This window comes from Oncorhynchus masou, chromosome 28 (genome assembly GCF_036934945.1).
Source record: "Oncorhynchus masou masou isolate Uvic2021 chromosome 28, UVic_Omas_1.1, whole genome shotgun sequence".
Taxonomy (NCBI): Eukaryota; Metazoa; Chordata; class Actinopteri; order Salmoniformes; family Salmonidae; genus Oncorhynchus; species Oncorhynchus masou.
In genome coordinates, this window is record NC_088239.1 from 52,011,937 (window position 1) to 52,035,927 (window position 23,991).

At 43.9% G+C, this 23,991-nt stretch overlaps 1 protein-coding gene across 3 annotated transcripts in view; it reads left to right on the top strand.

Annotated features, from left to right (window-relative positions):
- Positions 1–379: 379 nt before the first annotated feature.
- rab11fip1b (RAB11 family interacting protein 1 (class I) b) overlaps positions 380–23,991 on the top strand; it is a 28,987-nt gene continuing 5,375 nt past the window's right edge. Inside the window, exons 1-6 of one of the 3 annotated variants that reach the window (XM_064942517.1) lie at positions 380–865; positions 16,828–17,267; positions 17,374–18,380; positions 18,432–19,330; positions 20,763–22,394; positions 23,329–23,443. In XM_064942517.1, the coding sequence (XP_064798589.1) occupies positions 516–865; positions 16,828–17,267; positions 17,374–18,380; positions 18,432–19,330; positions 20,763–22,394; positions 23,329–23,443 (4,443 nt within the window). In that variant the 5' untranslated portion in view covers positions 380–515. Of the gene's footprint in view, positions 866–16,827; positions 17,268–17,373; positions 19,331–20,762; positions 22,395–23,328; positions 23,444–23,991 lie in introns of all 3 variants that reach the window. The other 2 variants (XM_064942516.1, XM_064942518.1) reach the window with 2 other exon arrangements.

A 23,991-nucleotide genomic window follows, 5' to 3' on the forward strand; every position in this document is an offset into this window, starting at 1 on the left:
CTGTGTAATGACCATGTCAGCTTCTTAATATGCCAACCCTGTCAGGTGGATGGATTATCTTAGCTGATGAGAAATGCTCACGAATAGGGATGTAAACAAATTTGTGCACACAATTTGAGAAAAATAAGCTTTTTGTGTGTATGGAAGATTTCTGGGATATTTTATGTCAGCTCATGAAACATGAGACCAACACTTTTAATGTTGCGTTTATATGTTTGTTTAGTATATATACTTCTATTGGATAATGTTTCCTAATGATGTGGGTATTTTTTCAGGCATCCGGTCGAAAGTCAAGCTTTGTCATTCATTTGTGGGTGTGTCTTGGCTCAGCAAATAACCTGTCTCGCAAGAGTATTTCAACATTCCACGCCCACTCAGCTGATTCCTCAACCGTCCATAGGTAAAAGTTTTTCTCTGTCGCGCTACACTAACTTATCTACTTCTATGTAGCACACCAAAACGTTTCTAGACGTTATTCAGAGACCCACTCGTCCAAACCTCCGCAGGTCTCAGCCATGTCTCTATCGGACCAGAGCCAACAGTGGTATCCCACCAGCGTACAGGTAACTGTGCTTCAGGCAAGAAGCCTGAGGATAAAGGGAAAAAATGGCACCAACGACTCATACGCCATCATGCAAGTGGCCAAGGATAAATTCGCTACATCGGTGGCAGAAAAGAGTGTGGCACCGGTGTGGAAAGAGGAGGCCACGTTCGAGCTGCCGCTCTTCCACAACGGTAACACAGAGAAGTGTACGTTGCATGTCCACGTAATGCACCGGGCTCTCGTGGGATCGGACAAGTTGCTCGGGCACGCAGTCATCAACCTGTTGGAGCTCAGCGAGGTTAAATCCCGCAATAAGACTGAGTGAGTGTTCACGTCTCTGTCCAGTAATAATCACAGCTTTCTATTTCTACATTGCTCAAGAAAGTGTTTGCCGTTAGTAACACAATTCCTTTTTAAATGGATAATCTCTGTAGTTGTGATAGCCTATTTAAGACATTGGAGCACCACAATGTCACTACTCCATTGGCCTTCAATAGGGGTTGTAATTATACAAGAACAGGGACTGCTCCCATATTCCACTTGTGTAATAATCACCCAACTCAACATGCAACAACAATGTTATGTATTAATTACAACAATACAGTATAAGCGCAGGCTATAAGGCCTAAAGTGTTATCCCACATGGGTTTACTCTGACAATTCACTCAGTATAGTGCTACAACCAGTTGCTAGAGCCTATGGAATAATATTGATTGTTGCCCTGTTGCTTTTTAGTTCACTCCTATTGCCTGCCTTCACCCCCCCATTGAGTGACTCTGTTTGTTTTGACAGCCTACTGATTTAGCTCATAACAGTGCAGCATGCGAGCAGCACAACACCCCATTACCAATACCTCACAAATTGCCTGTCTCCTCTGAGTCATTAGTTCATAGCAGTGTTCTCTCCCTTTATGAATATCTGTTAAGGTTTAATATCTCCAAACCATTGGTTTGCAGTACTGAAGCCCTAAAAGAGGGTTTTGTTTGACTGTATACTGTATTTTGACTGTATTCAATTGTTATAAAGAAGGTAATGTTATGTACATCTGTAGGTCTCAGGTGTTCAGATATTATAATAACAGTCAAAACAATCCCTAATGTATAGTTTTGAACTGAACAATGAGGATTTGAGTCAACAGTAAAAGCCTCGGTCAAACAAAAGCTGAGCCTTGGGGTCGCCTGTTCTGTGACACTCTGTCCTGGAATAAAACACCCAGCTGAAGTCTGGAAGGAAATGAGGAGGGGGGGGGGGGGCAGGAAGAGTCAACCAGGGGTCTCAGACCTGTGAGGTGTGTGTGGCCATGAGTGCCCTCTTGGAGGTTACAAAAACAAAATGAACACAATGCTGTGACTGCAGCTTCTTATCTTCGGTGAAGCACTCAATGTGAAACAGAAAAGCAATAAAAAAAACAGACTGACTGCTCACAGAATGACAAATATGATGAATAACTGTATGGGTGGAGAGAGAGCCTCTCCTCACTATTACTGCAGCTTTGTTGTAGAGAAGACAGTGTGGGTAAACATAGGGCAAGGTAGGTAGGGGTGGCAGCTCTCATTGTTGTCCAATGTTATTATTCATTCACAGAAAAATAGAGCAATACATTTGGGAATCATACAAAAATGTAAAACAATGCAGTCAGGCTTGTTCAACATGTCCCTCTAGTCCGGGGCTCTCCGACCCTGTTCCTGGAGAGCTACCCTCCTGTAGGTTTTTGCTACAACCCCAGTTGTAATTAACCTGATTCAGCTTAACAACCAGCTAATTATTAGAATCAGGTGAACTAGATTAGGGTTGAGTCAATTACTGTGAAATGTACATAGACATTCCATAATTGATGTAGATTACTGTGTATGTAAACAGGTTCTGTTTAGTTAACATCTCCCTTTGAGGGAGGCCATTGCGTCTAAAAAAATACTGATCCAGTCTTGAATATTAGTCAGGTTCACACACCCTCCTTCCATGTTACTGAGTGACTGACAACACCCCAAAGACTCATCCTTTCCTTCTACACCTCCCTGCTTGTGTTTGGAATACTGAGCAAGCACGTCAGGGACATTCGTGCCCGCTTGTGGAATCTACTTAGGGGCCACATAGCAGTCACAGCTGTTATACTGAGTAGTTATGTAAACATTTAAAACCAACTCTCTGGCCTTACAGCTGCACTATCACAAGCTGCATTTCCAAAGCAGTAAGGAATGGACACTTACAGTAAGCCCAATTATTATTTCATCCCAATATAGCTCTGTAATTCAATTGACGTTAGACAACAAAGGACAGTTCATTCTTCTCTGTGGTGAAAATGTCAAGTTGTTTTGAAAGTTTCTTAGTGAACAGGACACACCCAGACAATCCTTGTAGTTGTTCACTGATTGGTGCCTGTGTGGACATCATGTCACACCTCTCAACTAGAGGTCGACCGATTATGATTTTTCAACGCCGATACAGATTATTGGAGGACCAAAAAAGTCGATACCGATTAATCGGCCGATTTTTATTTATTTGTAATAATGACAATTACAACAATACTGAACACTTATTTTAACTTAATTTAATACATCAATAAAATCAATTTAGCCTCAAGTAAATAATGAAACATGTTCAATTTGGTTTCAATAAAGAAATAATGCTAAAACAAATTGGAGAAGAAAGTAAAAGTGCAATATGTGCCATGTAAGAAAGCTAACATTTCAGTTCCTTGCTCAGAACATGAGAACATATGAAAGCTGGTGGTTCCTTTTTAACATGAGTCTTAACATTACCTTCCCAGGTAAGAAGTTTTAGGTTGTAGTTATTATAGGACTATTTCTCTATACCATTTGTATTTCATATACCTTTGACTATTGGATGTTCTTATAGGTACTTTAGTATTGCCAGTGCAACAGTATAGCTCTCCTCGCTCGAACCAGCAACACAACAGCCACCACCGAAGCAGCGTTACCCATGCAGAGCAAGGGGAACAACTACTAGAATGCTCAGAGCGAGTGATGTTTGAAACGCTATTAGCGCGCGTTAACTAGCTATCCATTTCACTTCGGTTACAGCAGCCTCATCTCGGGAGGTGATAGGCTTGAAGTCATAAACAGCGCAATGCTTGACGCACAACGAAGAGCTGCTGGCAAAACGCCCAAAAGTGCTGTTTGAATGAATGTTTACGCGCCTGCTTCTGCCTACCACCGCTCAGTCAGATACTTGTATGCTCAGTCAGATTATATGCAACGCAGGACACGCTAGATAATATCTAGTAATATCATCAACCATGTGTAGTTAACTAGTGATTATAGTTGATTGTTTTTTATAAGATAAGTTTAATGCTAGCTAACAACTTACCTTGGCTTACTGCATTCACTTAACAGGCAGTCTCCTTGTGGAGTGCAACGAGAGAGAGGCAGGTCGTTATTGCATTGGACTAATTAACTGTTGCAAGATTGGTGCCCTGAGCTGACAAGGTGAAAATCTGTCGTTCTGCCCCTAAACAAGGCAGTTAACCCACCGTTCCTACGCCGTCATTGAAAATAAGAATGTGTTCTTAACTGACTTGCCTAGTTAAAATAAAGGTATTTAAAAAAATATATGAATAAATATATATATATATATATATATATATATATATATATATATATATATATATATATATATATATATTTTTTTTTTTTAATTGTCAAATCGGCTCCCAAAAATACTGATGGTTATGAATACTTGAAATCGTCCCTAATTAATCGGCCATTCCGATGAATCGGTTGACCTCTACTCTCAACAGACCCTTGTGAACAACACCCTACTAGGGAAGGGCCGGGCATTAGAGAAGAACAAGAGGAGAAGTAACTTTACTGAACATCTGTGAAAAGGAAGTTAACTGTAGTGGCGTTAGCTGGGTGGAGGGAGTTGACTAAGAACAGAATAGAACAGTAAATGAAAGGGTCATTTAGTATGAAAAGGTCCGGCGTCAGAGTATCATCTCAATGCAGCAGTCTCGCATCCCAGTGTGAAGTACACAACGTGCACTACTGCTGCTCACAGGCATGATAGACTAATGGAAAGAGATGGAACACTGTGCGAGTCAGCATTTAGGCTATTGTTCTCTTTCAGCATATACTCTTCCTGTGTAACCCTGAATGGCTGATAAAACAGTCTTCCTTGACACAAACCGTTCTTATCACAATGTGCAGCTGAGTCTCTCCCCCTCATACACATGCACACACACACATTCACTGAGAGAGACATAACTGAAAGCCAGCCTTTTATTCAAAATATGGCCCCTATAATAAGGTTTGCAGATTAAATCTGCGTTTGGTGCAGTCACTCTTATAAAGTATCTGTTTATGAACAGCCTTGACATAGTAATGCCACAGAGGAGGTACTCCATGTACCTTCATTGTGATAAAAAGAGTTGAAGAAAAATATGCACAGATAAATGTGCTACTAAGAACAGGGTTGGAGAGCCCTGCTCTATACCATTGAGTCAATTCCTGTGAAATGTACATAGAGAAATTGTTGTATATTACTGTGTGTGTGTGAAGTTTTATAGTTCTCTCGTTGAATGACAAATACTTAATTTAATAATATTTTTGTACGAGCAAACAGCTGAAAAAACCCTGCCAAAAACCCAAACCAAACAAAAACATCTCAAAATTTCATCATAATATATGCGGGAACTGTTTCAACTGGGAAACATGCAATAGTCTTTACTGTGTGTGTGTGTGTGTGGGGGGGGGGGGGCTGCAGGCTTATTTATTTCACAACTTCTTGAGAAATGTTACATCTCACTAAGCTGTCCCTAAGTATTTCAGTCCACACACATGTGCCCATGTCTTATTTAGCTGCTATACTCAGCACCAGGTGATGTGCACTGCACGCACACACTTAAGTCTGGTAAGTGGACACTCTTGAAAGTGGATATTGCTGTGTCTTGTGATGTGTAAGGAGAGTGCTTCTTGGTCAGACTTTTAGAGTAAATCTAGTTTGGTTTTTGCATCTTTCTGATGACCTATGCAAAGATCCATCATGATTTGCCATCTCCTTATATAAGATCAGACTTCTCATGCCCTATGTAAAGTCCATTCTCCATGATGATAATTGGTTTCATGCTACATGCTTTATCTGAGTAGGAGACAGTCTGGAGACAGGGCTGAGGATCTCCACGGGCGGATAATTTTTTTCCCCTCTGTGTGACAGTGATAGGTTCATGTGACGTTGTTGTTATCTCTGACCTTTAGCTAAAATGCCAAACTTCAGCAGAATTTTTGTAATTTTCTTCTCAGACCTGAATTCTTCCCAGAGCTACTTTTATATGCCATCTTCATAGCCTCTCAACCGTTTTTCGATGTCTGGTCAAAGGATGTCCATTGTAACTCATAAAACCTGATTCATACACCTTATGCATTGTATATAGTCCTATCAACCTTCGTTTTGAGTTCTTCGGAAAATGTCTTAAAACCAGTGAGCCGTGTTCAGGGAGTTTTCTTATTGTGTACTACTGCTTTCTCAAGGTTGACGATGGTGTATCTGATTTCTGCGGCGGCCAAATCCAGACTTAGCCTCACATTCCAGAGTGTTTAACTTGAAAAACAAACCTATTATGTGCTCCCCCTCTCTGGTGGTTGGGACTTGACCGTGGCTTTACCAGCTCCCAAACAGAGCGCGTTATGTTTGACTTAAAGCAGATAACTCGGTGTTTCTGTTTCCACTGCCTTCCTTCCAGTTCTCACTAGCCCCTGCCAGCTGCAGACAGCTTCTACCTCTCTCTGAAACAGATGCAGTTCATTCAGATTCATTCAGACATTTTTTTTATTCATTTTCTAAAGGACTAGCGGATTGCCTTTTGAAAAATAACATGTTTTATTTAAAGAGCAGTTTCCACAATTGGCACGGTATCTAGACATTGACACAGCACAAATATCCCTCTGGTAATGATTTCTTAACTCTAAACTGTGTTTGTATAGTACCAGTCAGAAGTTCAGACACACCTACTTATTCCAGGGTTAATCTTTATTTGGACTATTTTCTACATTGTAGAATAATAATGAAGACATCAAAATAATGAAATAAGACATGGAATTATGTAGTAGCCAAAAAAGTGTTAAACAATTCCAAATATATTTGAGATTCTTCAAAGTAGCCTCCGTTTGCCCCGATGACAGCTTTGCACACATGGCATTCACTCAACCAGCTTCATAAGGTAGTTTTTTCAAGTCGCAAAAACCATCAAGCGCTATGATAATACTGGCTCTCATGAGGACCGCCACAGGAAAGGAAGATCCAGAGTTACCTCCACTGCCTTCACGTGGACTGGGACATGTTTCGTATTGCGTCAGGCAACAACATTGACGAATACGCTGATTCGGTGTGCGAGTTCATTAGAACGTGCGTTGAAGATGTCGTTCCCATAGCAACGACTAAAACATTCCCTAACCAGAAACTGTGAATTGATTGCAGCATTCGCGTGAAACTGAAAGCGCGAACCACTGCTTTTAATCAGGGCAAGGTGACTGGTAATATGACTGAATACAAACAGTGCAGCTATTCCCTCCGTAAGGCTATCAAACAAGCTAAGCGTCAGTATAGAGACAAAGTAGAATCTCAATTCAACGGCTCAGACACGAGGTATGTGGCAGGGTCTACAGTAAATCACGGACTATAAGAATAAATCCAGCTCAGTCACGGACCAGGATGTCTTGCTCCCAGGCAGACTAACTTTTTTGCCCGCTTTGAGGACAATACAGTGCCACTGATACGGCCTGCAACGGAAACATGCGGTCTCTCCTTCATTGCAGCCGAGGTGAGTAAAACATTTAAACGTGTTAATCCTCGCAAGGCTGCAGGCCCAGACGGCATCCCCAGCCGCGCCCTCAGAGCATGCGCAGACCAGCTGGCTGGTGTGTTTACGGACATATTCAATCAATCCCTATACCAGTCTGCTGTTCCCACATGCTTCAAGAGGGCCACCATTGTTCCTGTTCCCAAGAAAGCAAAGGTAACTGAGCTAAACGACTACCGCCCGTAGCACTCACTTCCGTCATCATGAAGTGCTTTGAGAGACTAGTCAAGGACCATATCACCTCCACCCTACCTGACACCCTAGACCCACTCCAATTTGCTTACCGCCCAAATAGGTCCACAGACGACGCAATCTCAACCACACTGTACACTGCCCTAACCCGTCTGGACAAGAGGAATACCTATGTGAGAATGCTGTTCATCGACTTCATTAACACCATAGTACCATCCAAGCTCATCATCAAGCTCGAGACCCTGGGTCTAGACCCCGCCCTGTGCAACTGGGTACTGGACTTCCTGACGGGCCGCCCCCAGGTGGTGAGGGTAGGCAACAACATCTCCACCCCGCTGATCCTCAACACTGGGGCCCCACAAGGGTGCGTTCTGAGCCCTCTCCTGTACTCACTGTTCACCCACGACTGCGCGGCAAAGCACGCCTCCAACTCAATCATCAAGTTTGTGGACGACACAACAGTGGTAGGCTTGATTACCAACAGCGACGAGACTGCCTACAGGGAGGAGGTGAGGGCCCTCGGAGAGTGGTGTCAGGACAATAACCTCACACTCAACGTCAACAAAGCTAAGGAGATGATTGTGGACTTCAGGAAACAGCAGAGGGAACACCCCCCTATCCACATCGATGGAACAGAAGTGGAGAGGGTAGTAAGTTTTAAGTTCCTCGGCATACACATCACAGACAAACTGAATTGGTCCACTCACACAGACAGTATCGTGAAGAAGGCGCAGCAGCGCCTCTTCAACCTCAGGAGGCTGAAGAAATTCGGCTTGTCACCAAAAGCACTCACAAACTTCTACAGATGCACAATCGAGAGCATCCTGGCGGGCTGTATCACCGCCTGGTACGGCAACTGCTCCGCCCGCAACCGTAAGGCTCTCCAGAGGGTAGTGAGGTCTGCACAACGTATCACCGGGGGCAAACTACCTGCCCTCCAGGACACCTACACCACCCGATGTTACAGGAAGGCCACAAAGATCTTCAAGGACAACACCCACCCGAGCCACTGCCTGTTCACCCTGCTATCATCCAGAAGGCGAGGTCAGTACAGGTGCATCAAAGCTGGGACCGAGAGACTGAAAAACAGCTTCTATCTCAAGGCCATCAGACTGTTAAACAGCAACCACTAACATTGAGTGGCTGCTGCCAACACACTGACTCAACTCCAGCCACTTCAATAATGGGAATTGATGGGAAAGGATGTAAAATATATCACTAGCCACTTTAAACAATGCTACCTAATATAATGTTTACATACCCTACATTATTCATCTCATATGTATACGTATATACTGTACTCTATCATCTACTGCATCCTTATGTAATACATGTATCACTAGCCACTTTAACTATGCCACTTTGTTTACATACTCATCTCATATGTATATACTGTACTCGATACCATCTACTGTATCTTGCCTATGCTGCTCTGCACCATCACTCATTCATATCTTTATGTACATATTCTTTATCCCTTTACACTGTGTATAAGAAATTTGTTTTGGAATTGTTAGTTAGATTACTTGTTGGTTATTACTGCATTGTTGGAACTGGAAGCACAAGCATTTCGCTACACTCGCATTAACATCTGCTAACCATGTGTATGTGACAAATAAAATTTGATTTGATTTGCAGAGAATAAGTTCATTAGATTTACCAGCCTCAGAAATTGCAGCCCAAATAAATGCTTCAAGTAACAGACACATCTCAACATCAACTGTTCAGAGGAGACTGCGTGAATCAATCCTTCTTGGTCAAATTGCGGCAAAAAAATAAATAAAAAATACTAAAGGACACCAATAAGAAGAGACTTTCTTGGTCCAAGAAACACGAGCAATGGACATTACACCAATGGCAATTTGTCCTTTGGTCTGATGAGTCCAATTTAGAGAATTTTGGTTCCAACCGCTGTGACTTTGAGATGCGGAGTAGGTGAACGGGTGATTTTCGCATGTGTGGTTCCCACCGTGAAGCATGGAGAAGGTGTGAGGTTGCTTTTCTGGTGACACTGTCAGTGATTTATTTAGAATTCAAGGCACACTTAACCAGCATTCTGCAGGGATACACCATCCCTGATGGAGTGCTGAATCAGATGACCTGGCCTCCACAATCACCCGACCTCAACCCAATTGAGATGGTTTGGGATGAGTTGGACCACGGAGTGAAGGAGAAGTAGCCAACAAGCGCTCAGCATATGTTGGAACTCCTTCAAGACTGTTGGAAAAGCATTCCATGTGAAGCTGGTTGAGAGAATGCCAAGACTGTGCAAAGCTGTCATCAAGGCAAAGGGTGGCCATTTTGAAGAATATAAAATATATTTTGATTTAACACTTGTTATGCTTACTACATGATTACATGTGTTATTTAATAGTTTTGATATCTTCACTATTATTCTACAATGTAGAACATAGTAAAAATAAAGGAAAAACCCTTGAAAGAGATTGTGTGTCCACACTTGACTGGTACTGTATATACCTGCTTCCCCATCAAGTTTGTGAAGGTGGAACATGGACCTGAGAAATCAGCCTCAAATCCTGTCTGTGTGTGTTACTGATCTGACACATGTACAGAAGTAGGGTACATGTACAATGGGGACCATAAACTGCTGAATAGTAATGCCTCATTTTGCATAGTGTATTAATATAACATTTAGTACGTTTACATGCACACTAATAATTCAATATTAGACTGATTATGGCAGTAGGCTGAGCATGGCAGTAGGCTGAGCATGGCATTTGTCATGTAAACACCTTACTCTGCTTCTCTCTTAATCAGCCTAAAGTCATAGTCACAGTCGGTATACGCCGATTGAACACCAGGATTTCGGGGCAATCTTTGGAATTATTAGTAAACACCTTGGTGTATTTGATCTGCGCATGGGCAAGCGTCCCTCTTTCGTGAGTTTGGTAAAACTGAAAGTATGCGTCTTAGAAATAGTTTTCACTTACAAACGTTATACGTCCCAACTCAGAATCAAATAGGCATCACAAAAGTAACATGGTTGCAGTAATAGAATGTTTATTTTGATTGGTGATTTTCTGCATTTACCAAAGTCCCATCAGGTAACCTGATTTCAGATGTGTCCATGTAAACAGGATTATTAGGGAAATAATTATTCTTTCAAAGCATGTAAACATTTAAATTGAACTACTATATTAACCTGATTTATTCCTAATGGTCATATTATTGTGTGCATGTAACCGTACTCATTACTAATGCATGATTTCCATGAGGATATGGAAAAGCGACATGGCAGCACATTTATCTGTGCATATTTTTCTTCAACTCTTTTTATCACAATGAAGGTACATGGAGTACCTCCTCTGTGGCATTACTATGTCAAGGACAAGGCTGTTCATAAACAGATACTTTATAAGAGTGACTGCACCAAACGCAGATTTAATCTGCAAACCTTATTATAGGGGCCATATTTTGAATAAAAGGCTGGCTTTCAGTTACGTCTCTCCCAGTGAATGTGTGTGTGCATTTGTATGAGGGGGAGAGACTCAGCTGCACATTGTGATAAGAACGGTTTGTGTCAAGGAAGGCATTGTTTTATCAGCCATTCAGGGTTACACAGGAAGAGTATGTGCTGAAAGAGCCATTAGAATAATAATAGCCTAAATGCTGACTCACACAGTGTTCCATCTCTTTCCATTAGTCTATCATGCCTGTGAGCAGCAGTATTACTGCACGTTGTGTACTTCACACTGGGATGCGAGACTGCAGCGATGATACTCTGATGCCGGACCTTTTCATACTAAATGACCCTTTCATTGGCTGTTGTATCCTGCTCTTAGTCAGCGCCCTCCACCTAGCTAACGCCACTACAGTTAACTGTAACTTACTGACTTTAAGTTACTTCTCCTCTTCTTCTTCTCATTGAATGCATTCAATTGTACAACTGACAAGGTATCCCCCTTTCCCTTTCTCCAATGCCCGGCCCTTCCCTAGCAGGGTGTTGTTCACAAGGGTCTGTTTAGAGGTGTGATGTGACGTCCACACAGGCATCCGTGAACAACTACAAGGATTGTCTGGGTGTGTCCTGTTCACTGAGAAACTTTTAAAACAACTTGACATTTTCACCACAGAGAGAAGAATGAACTGTCCTTTGTTGTCAAACATCAATTGAATTACAGAGCTATATTGGGATGAAATAATAATTGGGCTTACTGTAAGTGTCCATTCCTTACTGCTTTGGCAATGCAGCTTGTGGTAGTGCAGCTGTACGGCCAAAGAGTTGGTTTAGAATGTTTGTTTACATAACTACTCAGCTACTGCGTACAGTATAACAGCTGTGACTGCTATGTGGCCCCTAAGTAGATTCCACAAGCGGGCACGAATGTCCCTGATGTGCTTGCTCAGTATTCCAAACACTAGCAGGGAGGTGTTGTAGGAAAGAATTAGTCTTTGGGGTGTTGTCAGTCACTCCGTAACATGGAAGGAGGGTGTGTGAACCTGACTAATATTCAAGACTGGATCAGTATTGTTAGACGCAATGGCATCCCTCAAAGGGAGATGCGTTAACTAAACAGAACTTGTTTACATACACAGTAATCTACATCAATTATGGAATGTCTATGTACATTTCACAGTAATTGACTCAATGGAATGGAGGGACAGGTTGAACAAGCCTGACCACATTGACCTTTTTTGAAGTTATTTTGTACATAATGGTGCTGCTACTGTCTCTTATGATCGAAAATAACTTCTGGACATCAGAACAGCGATTGCTTACCTCGAACTGGACAAAGATTTCTTTACTTAACTAGTCCGACGCAAAGGATATACTGCTTTGTCGGGAATGGGCCCAAATCCCTGTCATTTGTGTTAAAAGACAGAGAAAAAGGTTGCGGAGGTCAGGCTGCCTTCTGAGAATTTCGTAGTCGAGTGACTAAACCTCCACTACCATCTGTTCTATTGGCCAACATGCAATCATTGGAAAACAAAATGAATGATACACGATCAAGACTATCCTACCAATGGGACATTAAAAACTGTAATATCTTATGTTTCACCAAGTTGTGGCTGAACGCCGACACGGATAATATAGAACTGGCGGGATTTTTCATGCATCTACAGAACAGAGAAACTACGTCTGGTACGACAAGGGGCAGGGGTATGTGTGTGTATTTGTCAATAACAGCTGGTGCGCAATGTCTACATTTTAAAGAAGTCTCAAGGTATTGCTTGCCTAAGGTAGTGTGATCTACAGTTTATCATAAATTACTCTGTCTACCAAGAGATTTCTCATCTATATTATTCGTAGCCCGTCTAAGACCGCTCTCAAGCTGTATAAGGCCATAAGCAAACAAGATAATGCTCATCCAGAAGCGGTGCTCCTAGTGGCCAGGGACTTTAGTGCAGGCAAACAAATCTGTTTTACTTAATTTCTACCAGCATGTCACAGAGGGGGAAAAAAACTCTAGACCACCTTTACTCCACACACATGCATACAAGGCTCTCCCTCGCCCTCCATTTGATTGAGGAGTATACCACCTCAGTCATCGGCTTCATCAACATGTGCTTCGAAGATGTCGTCCCCACAGTACATATCCCAACCAGAAGCCATGGATTACAGGCCACATCCGCATCGAGCTAAATGCTAGAGCTGCCGCTTTCAAGTAGCGGGACACCAATCTGGACGCTTATAAGAAATCACGCTACAGACTCAGGCGACCCATAAAACAGGCAAAGCATCAATACAGGATTAAGATTGAGTCCTACCTACACCGGCTCTGACGCTCGTCGGATGTGGCAGGGCTTGAACACTATTACGGACTATAAAGAGACCCAGCCGCGAGCTGCCTGGTGACGCGTGCTTCGACGAGCTAAATGCCTTTTTATGCTCGCTTCGAGGCAAGCAACATTGAAGCATGCATGAGAGCACCAGCTGTTCCAGACGACTGTGTGATAACGCTCTCAGTTGCCGATGTGAGCAAGACCTTTAAACAGATCAACATTTCCAAAGCTGCGGGGCCAGACGGATTACCAGGACGTGTATTCAAAGCATGCGTGGACCAACTGGCAAGTGTTTACAATTACATTTTCAACCTCTCCATGACCGAGTCTAATACCTACATGTTTCAAAAAGACCACCATAGTCCCTGTACCCAAGGAAGTGAAGGTAACCTGCCTAAATGATTACCACCCCATAGTACTCATGTTGGTAGCAATGAAGTGCTTTGAAAGGCTGGTCATAGCTCACATCAACAGCATCATCCCGGAAGCTCTAGACCCACTCCAATTCACATGCCACCCCAACAGATCCACAGATGACACAATCTCAATCGCACCCCACACTGCCCTTTCCCACCTGGACAAAAGGAACACCTATGTGAGAAAGCTGTTCAACACCGTAGTGCTCACGAAGCTCATCACTAAGCTAAGGACCCTGGGACTAAACACCTCTCTGGAACTGGACCCTGGACTTCCTGACAGGGCACCCCCAGGTGGTAAGGTTAGGAAACAACACGTCTTCCATGCTGATCCTCAACATTGGGGCCCTACACGACTCCAACACCATCATTAAGTTTGCAGATGACACAGCAGTGGTAGATCTGATTACCGACAACGATGAGACCGCCTATATGGAGGAGATCAGTGTGGTGGCAGGACAACAACCTCTCCCTCAATGTGAGAAAGACAAAGGATATGATCGTGGACTACAGGAAAAGGTGTGCTGAACAGACAGTCGAGAGTTTTAAGTTCCTTGGTGTCCACATCACCAATGAACTTTCATGGTCCACCAAGACAGTCTTGAAGAGGGCACGACAACACCTTTTCCCCTCAGAAGACTGAAAAGATTTGGCATGGGTCCCCAGATCCTCAAAGTTCAACAGCTGCACCATCGAGCATCCTGACCGGTTGCATCACTGGCTGGTATGGCAACTGCTCGGCCTCTGACGTAAGGCGGTACAAAGGGTAGTGTGTACGGCCCAGTACATCACTGGGGCCAAGCCTCCTACCACCCAGGACCTATATACTAGGCGGTGTCAGAGGAAAGCCCAGAAAATTGTCAGACTCCAGTCACCCAAGTCATAGACTGTTCTCTCTGCTACCGCACGTGAAGTGGTAATCCTAGCGCCAAGTCTCGGACCAAAAGCTCCTTAACAGCTTCTACCCCCAAGCCATAAAACTGCTGAACAGTTCATCAAATGGCCTCCCAGACTATTTACATTGACCCCCCCCCCCCCTATTTGTTTTTACACTGCAATTATTTATTATGTATGCATAGTCACTTTACCCCCACCTACATGTACAAATGACCTTGACTAACCTGTACCCCCGCACGTTGGCTCGGCACCGGTACTCCCTGCATATAACCTTGTTATTGTTATTTTTTTAGTTTATTTAGTAAATATTTTCTTAACTCTATTTCTTGAACTGCATTGTTGGTTAAGAGCTTGTAAGAAAGCATTTCACGGTAAGGTTTACACCTGTTGTATTCGGTGCATGTGACAAAGTTGGATTTGTTTTACGTTGTTGTCGAATTCCCAAATGTATTGCTCTATTTTTCTGTGAATGAATAATCACATTGGACAACAATGAAAGCTGTCACCCCTACCTACCTTGCCCTATGCTTCCCCATGCTGTCTTCTCAACAACAAAGCTGCAGTAATAGTGAGGAGAGGCTCTCTCTCCCCCCATACAGTTATTCATCATATTTGTCATTCTGTGAGCAGTCAGTCTGTTTTTTTTATTGCTTTTCTGTTTCACATTGAGTGCTTCACCGAAGATAAGCTGCAGTCACAGCATTGTGTTCATTTTGTTTTTGTAACCTCCAAGAGGGCACTCATGGCCACACACACCTCACAGGTCTGAGACCCCTGGTTGACTCTTCCTGCCCCCTTCCTCACTCACTTCCTTCAAGACGTCAGCTGGGTTGTTGAGGAACAGGCGACCTCGGGCCTTATGGGTTTTGCTTGACAGACTTTTACTGCTGACTCAGCTCTGCATTGCTCAGTTCAAAACTATAAATGGATGGTTGTTTTGACTGTTATTCCATTATATGAACAGCGGAAACATACAGATGTATGAACAGTACCTTCTTTATAACTGAATACATACAACAGTGATTTCTTGAGGGTCATTGAACCAATCAGCATGGACGACAAGAAATTACTTGATGCAGTTCTTACGATGTGAGCCTTTCTTTTGTACTCTGACCTTCTTTTTCCCAGAAGGCATCTTCTATACAAGTGAAACAGACTTGGCGTAGAGGAACTTGTTTTGTGATATTCTGATTATATTTAATATACTGCATTCATCAAAAAAAGTGCCTGGGGATTTTGTAAGTGATTCATTAAATATGAACCTAAATTGAGTGTAATCTTAACAGACTCCAACTATATTTTACCTGCATAGCATGTAGCTATGATCACTCATAGAACCCTCCAATGTAAAGTCCATTAATTCAGTTTAGAAATTCACATTGCAAAATTATTTCACTCCCGGAACCCGGTCCCCCCCACCCCCACCCATTTCCACTGATGGCCTGTAGTAGCCTATACAGTATATTTTAAGGCATGGTGTTCAGTCTTAACATACAACAGAAGTGTGCAACAACTTAGTAGGACGGCAAGGATGAAATTGTCTTTATTTCTATGGTGACCATTTAGTATGAATCATAATGCCCACTGACTCTCAAGGTCACTTACCGCATCATTGGTCATTTCCCCTGGCTCCTCCACCCTTGGGCCTCTCCAAAAAGAATCACTGTTTCCATGGAAGGACTCTTAACATTTGAAAGGAAAAATAGCAGCAGCCCCAACTTACTGGAATTATTCTCTTGGCTATGATAAAACCCTTGGAACCAATAGGATTAGAGGTCAACAAATAAGGGGAAAAATACAGCCTTGAATAAAGCTATGCCATGGGTGACAGCTTTCTTTATTTGTGAGAGCTAACAACATGTAGACACTATATTTTTAGAACTGGAGGTGAGGCCCAGGGACTGATGAACACATGACACTTATTTGATTATCAGCCTTCCTCTGCTTATGCATGCTGTGGTTGTTCAGACAGATCAGTCTGCTAAGTGTGCGTTATCTGAAGAGAGTGGCGAATGCCTACACATTTCTAGTTATTTCTGAGTGCCCTTATTGGAGGAGCTCAGTTGACATCTAAACAAATAAAACATTACCTTGGTTCTTTCTTTCACTGCCTCACATTCATAGACCTTGTTCTTGAGCCATCTCTCCGATAAGAACAGCATGTGTTTCGTACCAATTCAATTAAACTATTTGATAAACAATAGACTTTCTCTCAACAGATGGCATAAGCTGTTGGATAAGGCAGGCAAGCCAGACAAAGACAGGGGAGAGGTGCTGGTGGACATCCAGTTTATGAAGAACAACCTGACAGCCAGCATGTTCGACCTCTCTGCTACAGACAAGCCGCGCTCGCGCCTGGGCAAGTTCAAGGACAAGGTTCGAGGCAAGAAGAAGGAGGGTCTGTCGGACTCAGCGTCTGCCGTGGTGCCGTCCTTCACCCAGGTTCTGACGGACAGCGAGGGAGAGGGGGAAGGGGAGGGAGGTGCAGACAAAGAAGAGAAAAAGAAGAAAAACAAGCTGAAGTCTCTGTTTTCCCCTAAATCTAATCTGCAGCGTCACGGACTATCTCAATCCATGTCTGTCCTGGGCCCTCTGCCGGAGAAGGACTCCTCACTGAGTGGCAGCCCCTCCTCAGGCCTCAATGAGGACTCCTCTGAAGGTGAGCATCATCACAGACTGGCCTTCCATTTTAAATATAGCAATCTATTAGAAAACTTGTTACACTGTGTTTACAAATCAACCCCCCCCCCCTTTCTCATCCACAGGTAAAAATAAATTCAAGTTTCTGACCCATAAGCGCACAGGCAGTTCCGACAGTAAGGCTTCTCAGGGCTCCCTGTCTCTAGGGCGCTCTAAGATCCATGCCCCGCTTGCAGAGCAGAGTAACCTGTGCATCAACGGCAGTCACTTGTACACAGAACATCCCCATCCCCGGAGTGCACGCACCGGCTCCACCTTCAGCCTTGCCAGCTCAGGCCACGGTTCCATGGAAGACCTACGCAGGGCCCAGGGCCGTAAGAGCTCCAGCACCTCCATGGACTCTCTCACGGCCCTGAAGCAGCCCTCACCCTGGGCAGAGGGGGAGAGCAGCAGGGCAGAAGAGGAAGAGGAGGAAGAGGAAGAAAGAGTTAAGATGGACGAGATGAAGAGAAAGGAAGAGCAGGAAAGAAAGACGTTAGAGGAAGAGAGGATGAGGAAGGAGGAACAAGAGAAAAGGAGGATTGGGAAGGAGGTAGAAAGACTTAGGTTTGAGGAGGAAGAGAAAACAAGGAAGGAGGAGCAGGAAAACAGAAAGAGGATGGAGGAGGAAAAGATTAGGGTTGAGGAGGAAAGTAGAATGATGGAAGAGAAGAAGAGGAGACTGAAGGAGGAGGGAGAGGAGAGGGTAAAGAAGAAAGAACAGGAAATGATGAGGTTACAGGAGGAACAAAAGAGGTGGGAAGAAGAGGAAAGGATGAGGCAAGAAGAGCATGAAAGAATGAAGAGGGAGGATAGACTGAGGAAGGAGGATGAGAGGAAAATGAGGGAGGAGGAGGAAAGCTTGAAGAGGGAGAAAGAGGAGAGGATTAAGGAGGAGGAAGAAAGGATTAGGAGAGAACAAGAGGAAGATATGCAAAGAAGGGAGGAACGGCAGAGGGAGATAAGGGAGGAGGAAGAAAGACTAAGGATGGAAGATGAGATGAGGGAGGAAGAAGTAAGAGTGAAGAGAGAGCAGGATAGGCTGAGAGAGGAGGAGAGAAGAGTGAGGGAGGAGGAAGAAAGAGTGAGGAAGGCCGAGGAGGAGGAGAGAAGAGTGAGGGAGGAGGAAGAAAGAGTGAGGAAGGCCGAGGAGGAAGATAGGCTGAGAGCGGAGGAGAGAAGAGTAAGGGAGGAGGAAGAAAGAGTGAGGAAGGCCGAGGAGGAAGATAGGCTGAGAGCGGAGGAGAGAAGAGTAAGGGAGGAGGAAGAAAGAGTGAGGAAGGCCGAGGAGGAAGATAGGCTGAGAGCGGAGGAGAGAAGAGTGAGGGAGGAGGAAGAAAGAGTGAGGAAGGCCGAGGAGGAAGATAGGCTGAGAGCGGAAATGGGGATAAAGAGGACAGAGGAGGAGGAAAGAATTAAGAGGGAAGAGGAGGATAGGCTGAGAATGGAGGAAGAGGAGAGGAAGATCAGGAAGGAGGAAGAGAGGATAAGGAGATTAGAGAGGGAGATGTTGAGGAAGGATGAAGAGCAGAGGAAGATCAGGGAGGAGGAAGAGAGGATAAGGAGATCTGAGGAGGAGATATTGAGGAAGGATGAAGAGGAGAGGAAGATCAGGGAGGGGGAAGAGAGGATAAGGAGATTAGAGGAGGAGAGGCTGAGGAAGGAGGAAGCCGAAACAATGAGGCTTGAAGAAAAAAGGGGCAATGAACAGGAGAGGAGTGATAAGGCGCAGAAAGAAAGATTTAGGGTAGAGGAAGAAAATATGAAAACAGAGGAGTTGAGACAGGAAGAGAAAAGGAGAAATGCACAGATGGAGGAAGAGCAAAGGCGTGAGGAGGCAAGGGCACCGTTGGAGGAAGTTGAGAAGCAGATGGAGCAGTATAGCGAGGCAAAGGTCACCGTGTGCAATAATCCTTTTGAGGAAGTCTCTCCCATCAGTTCATTTGATGACAGCTCTTCAAATAATCTGTTTGAGGAGAACCCTATGACCACTACTGGACCCATCAGCTGCCGGATAAATAAAGTATCAGCAGTCAAGCCAAGGTCAGTCACACACACACACTGTCTCAGTTCCCTTTGCCAGAATTCCATTAGCCCTTGGGTGCCATAAATTATGGATGCACTATTTATTTAGTCTCCAAAAGCAGCAGGGGGAAAATACCCAAGTGTCTTCTGGAACCCCCTGAGATCTCTCCTTTCATCCACACACACTAACTTTCCCTCTCTCAAATCCTCAGATTCTCTGATTCAGATATCCCATTTCATCCTCTAACAAAACAATATCAATAATGCTAACATTCTCTTTCCTCTGGGTGGCACAAGCCAGATTTATGTGGAAAACCTACCAACTTGTCTGAGACTTTTATACCACCAGTAAATCAAGGGAGGCAACAAGCCCAATGTATGGACATGGCACAGTGTGGCTGATTCCAGAGACTCGGCTGGATGGAATTGGGTTGGTTTTATTGGATCCTTACTGCTTTGGTACAAAATTGAGATTTGATCAGAAAACCTGTTGCCTTATCAAATACTTTGGTACAGGGTGACGTTCTGTAGAGAATATTAAGTTAATCTCTGTGTGTTGGAGTCATGGCCGTTTGGTGTTAAGCGAGATGTCCTGGTATCTGTTGGCCTGCGGTGTATGACACTACTCTCACATGCGCATCTCATTAAAGCACAATCCCCTGAAGTGCTATGACACCGTCATGAAAATTGCAGTGCAGTGGAAAATGTAGTTGTGCGTGTTCGCGTTGGAAACCTTTGGCTCAGCAAGGATTGGCTGCTCCTCCCATGAATCATACCTTGCTATACAGTTTCTACAGATGTCATATTAAAGGTGTTACAGTGAGACACAAAGCATTAGGTGATTGCTCAAGTTTTTAACTAGGGCGTTGATGTTGAATGACTCATGAGAGTATGTATGCTGATGAGGATGAAACAAACCAACAGGATGATTTGACTCGGTGTATTCAAGCAAGGCTGTTTGGTCATGTGAACAGTTCACGGTTCAGAGGCTAGAAAGATGATCTATCTTTTTTATTTCTCCTTTTGGTCTATTGTTTCATTCATGTTTGGTTATTTTAAATCTACATGTAAAACCTTTCTGTGCTTGTGTTACTAACTTAAACATTATAACTAACCTTCATGTCCCTCCCATAATAAAATGAAATCTCACCCTTTCTCCCATGTTCTTGTCTGGTGTGTTATGAGCAACTAATAACAACTTTGTTATATAACACCTCTGTAGTTTGTAGTTTACATTGACTACCTCTCTGCTAACTGGAATGTGTTTGTGTTTGGATTCCAGCAAGACTTTCATAGCATTTCATCATTTAGCTTTAGAAACAAATTCTATGTTCTTTAAAAAGTTTTGAAGGTTTTTCCATTTTCAATGTTTGGTAGTTAGACCTTGTCATCAGCAACAACAACAAAAAAATCTCACTGCACCCTCCCCTTCCTAACCCTGCTCTTCCAGACCCTCTTCATGGGGGAACCCTTCAAAGCCTGCTATATCTTCCAACCTCTTCTTATCGTCCTCGTCTCCTGAACTGGAGAGTTCTATGGACTCCCCCAGAGGCACAAGGGAAAATAGAGACGCTATTGACCCGTCTACTAATCTGATGGAGAAGAAAGACCCTCCCCCTGTGGCTCCCATCAATCAGCCCTGGGCTCGTAAGGACAACTGGTCTAGTAAATCTCATTCTGCCACACCTACCCTCGCTAAAACAAAGCCAACAAAACCGCCCCCTCCCCTCAGATGTCAATCTTCCACGGCATTGGTGGGAAGTGGGGATGACCAGGGGAGTGTTAGTGGTAAGGACCATTCCAGTGTCAGACAGGATAAGGGCCCTGCTCCACTGCCTCCAGACAACCAGCGATGGGCTCATAAGGACAACTGGCCCAGTAAGTCCCCTGGTTCTGCCACTCCTACCCTCACCCAAAAAACACCAACAAAACCACAGCCTCCTCCAAGACGCCACTCTGCCACGTCATTGGTGGGAAGTGAACATGACCTGCACTTAAATGAGAGTGTTAGTCAGGATGATTCCGGTGTCAGGAGGGGCAAGCGTCCTGCTCCACTGCCTCCTGACAGACCAAACCAGGCTCCAAGCCAGATACAGAGAGACCAGAGTATGACCAGTGTGAATCAGGGACATAAGGACAGAGTGGGTGCCTCCATGTTCAAAGTTTCTCAACGTGTGGTACAGATGATCAAGCCACTGAGATCTTCCTCCACAGCTACAACAGAGCACATCAGTGGAGGCCAGTACTCTACCCACCATGGGAACCAAGCAGAGGAACCCATGCCATCAGCCACTGGGGGGTTGGTGGTTGCGAAACACAATAAAGGTCCAGCACCCTCCAGGCCCCAGCACCTTCCAGGGAAGACAATGCCAACAGTTGATGTGTTAGATGAGCAATCAAATACTGAAGAACATGACTCTTCGGTTGAGTTTGGTCCAAATAATCCCTTTGCAGAAGACTGCAGAATGGAGAAGTCCTCTGGATGTGGTGTAGAACAGAGTCTAACTGGTGAGCGCCAGGGGAGCCCGGACTCTCACAATCAACAGAGTTGTACCTCCACAGATGCAGATCTAGGTCCGTTTCAGAAGCGTGTGGTTGGGGACACAACTGAGCTTCCAACACCAGATGTTCTGCCAGCCGAGGATGTCTCCTGTCCCACCAAAAGCACATCAGCGAAGCGGGCCCGTGCTCCCTTGCCTCCAGTGAAGATAACATCCACCTTTAGAGAGGAGGGAGCTGGTAAACAGAGTTCTGGAAAACTACAAAGCCCAGGGGCTCCCACTTCGAGTAAGCTTTCCTCAGGTAACTGGGTAAAAAAGCAGAATGGCGGGGTGGGTGTAGCACTACCATGTGTTACACTTGCCCAGCCCCCATGTTTCCCCTCACCTGCCCCCTCCTCCATACCCCACCCCGAGCCCCTGAAGGGATCAGGGGGCAGGAGAGACTGCCCTCCCCAGACAACAAGCTCTGTCCCTGGCCAGAAGACCCTGCTTCATGCTGGAGCTTTGCCCTCCATTACAGAGCAGTACAGTGGAGAGGAGGCAGGAGGGAGAGGGGACAGGTCTGCCTCAAGCACACGCAGGTGAGAGAGATCTCAGCCTTTTCCTGTAGCGTGTAGCAGCTATGTGCTGTCCACCAAACCTCTCCTGTAGAATGTACTGTAGTTAGAATTACTAAACCTCCCCAATCGTTTGTAAAATGCACTGTTCCAGAACACTTCATGAATGTGACCCTTTATAAAACTCTTCTACTCTCTTATCAAATGTTTAGCTGCACTTTCCTGAATTAAATCACTAACTTATGACTAGGTTGTATTTGCAATACTTTCACAAATTGTGCAAAGGAAATCATAGCTGGTACTCTTTTAAAAATGACTATACTATAATTATTATGGAGTTTAACATAAAGCAAAAGGAGCATAGCTCCCCAGAGCAATTAGCAGTATATTATGTCATCAAAGAGCACTTAGCTACTAATTACTGCAGATGTAATTTATTTTCTGCTAGTTGTTTAATTGTGATGTCATTCACACAATGCCCTCAGCCAGTATGAATCACGTCTATAGAAATGCCAGCCTTTGTAGCTTTCATTGCTTTTTGTCATATTATTCTTCCTGTAGAATCTGACAAAGCTCAGTGGAGCCTGTAAAATGCCATTACTCAGACTGTGCGTACACTGTGGATCCTCTGCAGTCTAACCTTATCTAAGAGAGAAAGAATAGATACTCTTGTCATTGTGTCATATATGGTGGGAATGAGTCAATTGTGAAGACTAATCCTGCTCGGATTTCTTGTCATGTCTAACTGATCAAACAAATCGTTTCCCATTGTTGGCAGCAAGCTTCCAACTCTTTTTTTTTCTTCTTCTGTGCTATGAGACATATAATAATCAGACCTGCTTTTTGAGAAAAGGCATTTATTTGGATATCCCCCACATCCACATGCTGCATCCTCTAATAACAATACTTTTCAGAAACGTTTGAGTGTCTCTTACTCTCTCTGTCTATCTCGATTCAGGCCACACCCAGTAAAGCCCTTGAGTTCCCTGGAAAACCAGCCAGCTTCCAACATCCATGAGGGACAGGCTGGCAAATCTACAGGGATCCTCGGTGGCCTTCAAGAGAAGATAAAGGTACTTTAAAGGAATATATTGTCAGGTCCATAATTATTGACACCCTTGATAAAGATAAAATAAATAATACAAATACTGAGCTGTATTTTATACTAATACGCTTGCTCAGAAAAAGATTTTGTTTAACATAATAATTGTCACCTATTTTCAATACTTTAGCACCCTCCCCTTGCGAGGATAATGAGGCTTTTTCTAAAAAAAAAATATGAGATTGGAGAACACGTTGGGCAGGATCTTAGACCATTCCTCAATACAGAATCTTTCCAGATCCTTGATATCCTTTGTCTGTGCTTGGACTGCCCTCTTCAATTCAAACCACAGGTTTTCAATGGGTTCCAAGTCCGGAGACTGAGATGGCCATTGAAAAATGTTGATTGTATAGTCAATTAATCATTTCTTTGTCGATTTTGATCAGTGCTTGAGGCTGTCTTGTTGGAAGATCTACTTGTGGCCAGGTTTTTTGGCTAAAATGTCCTAGTACTGTGTAAAGTTCATGATGCCATTGACCTTAACAAGGGTCCCAGGACCAGTAGAAGCAAAATAGTCCC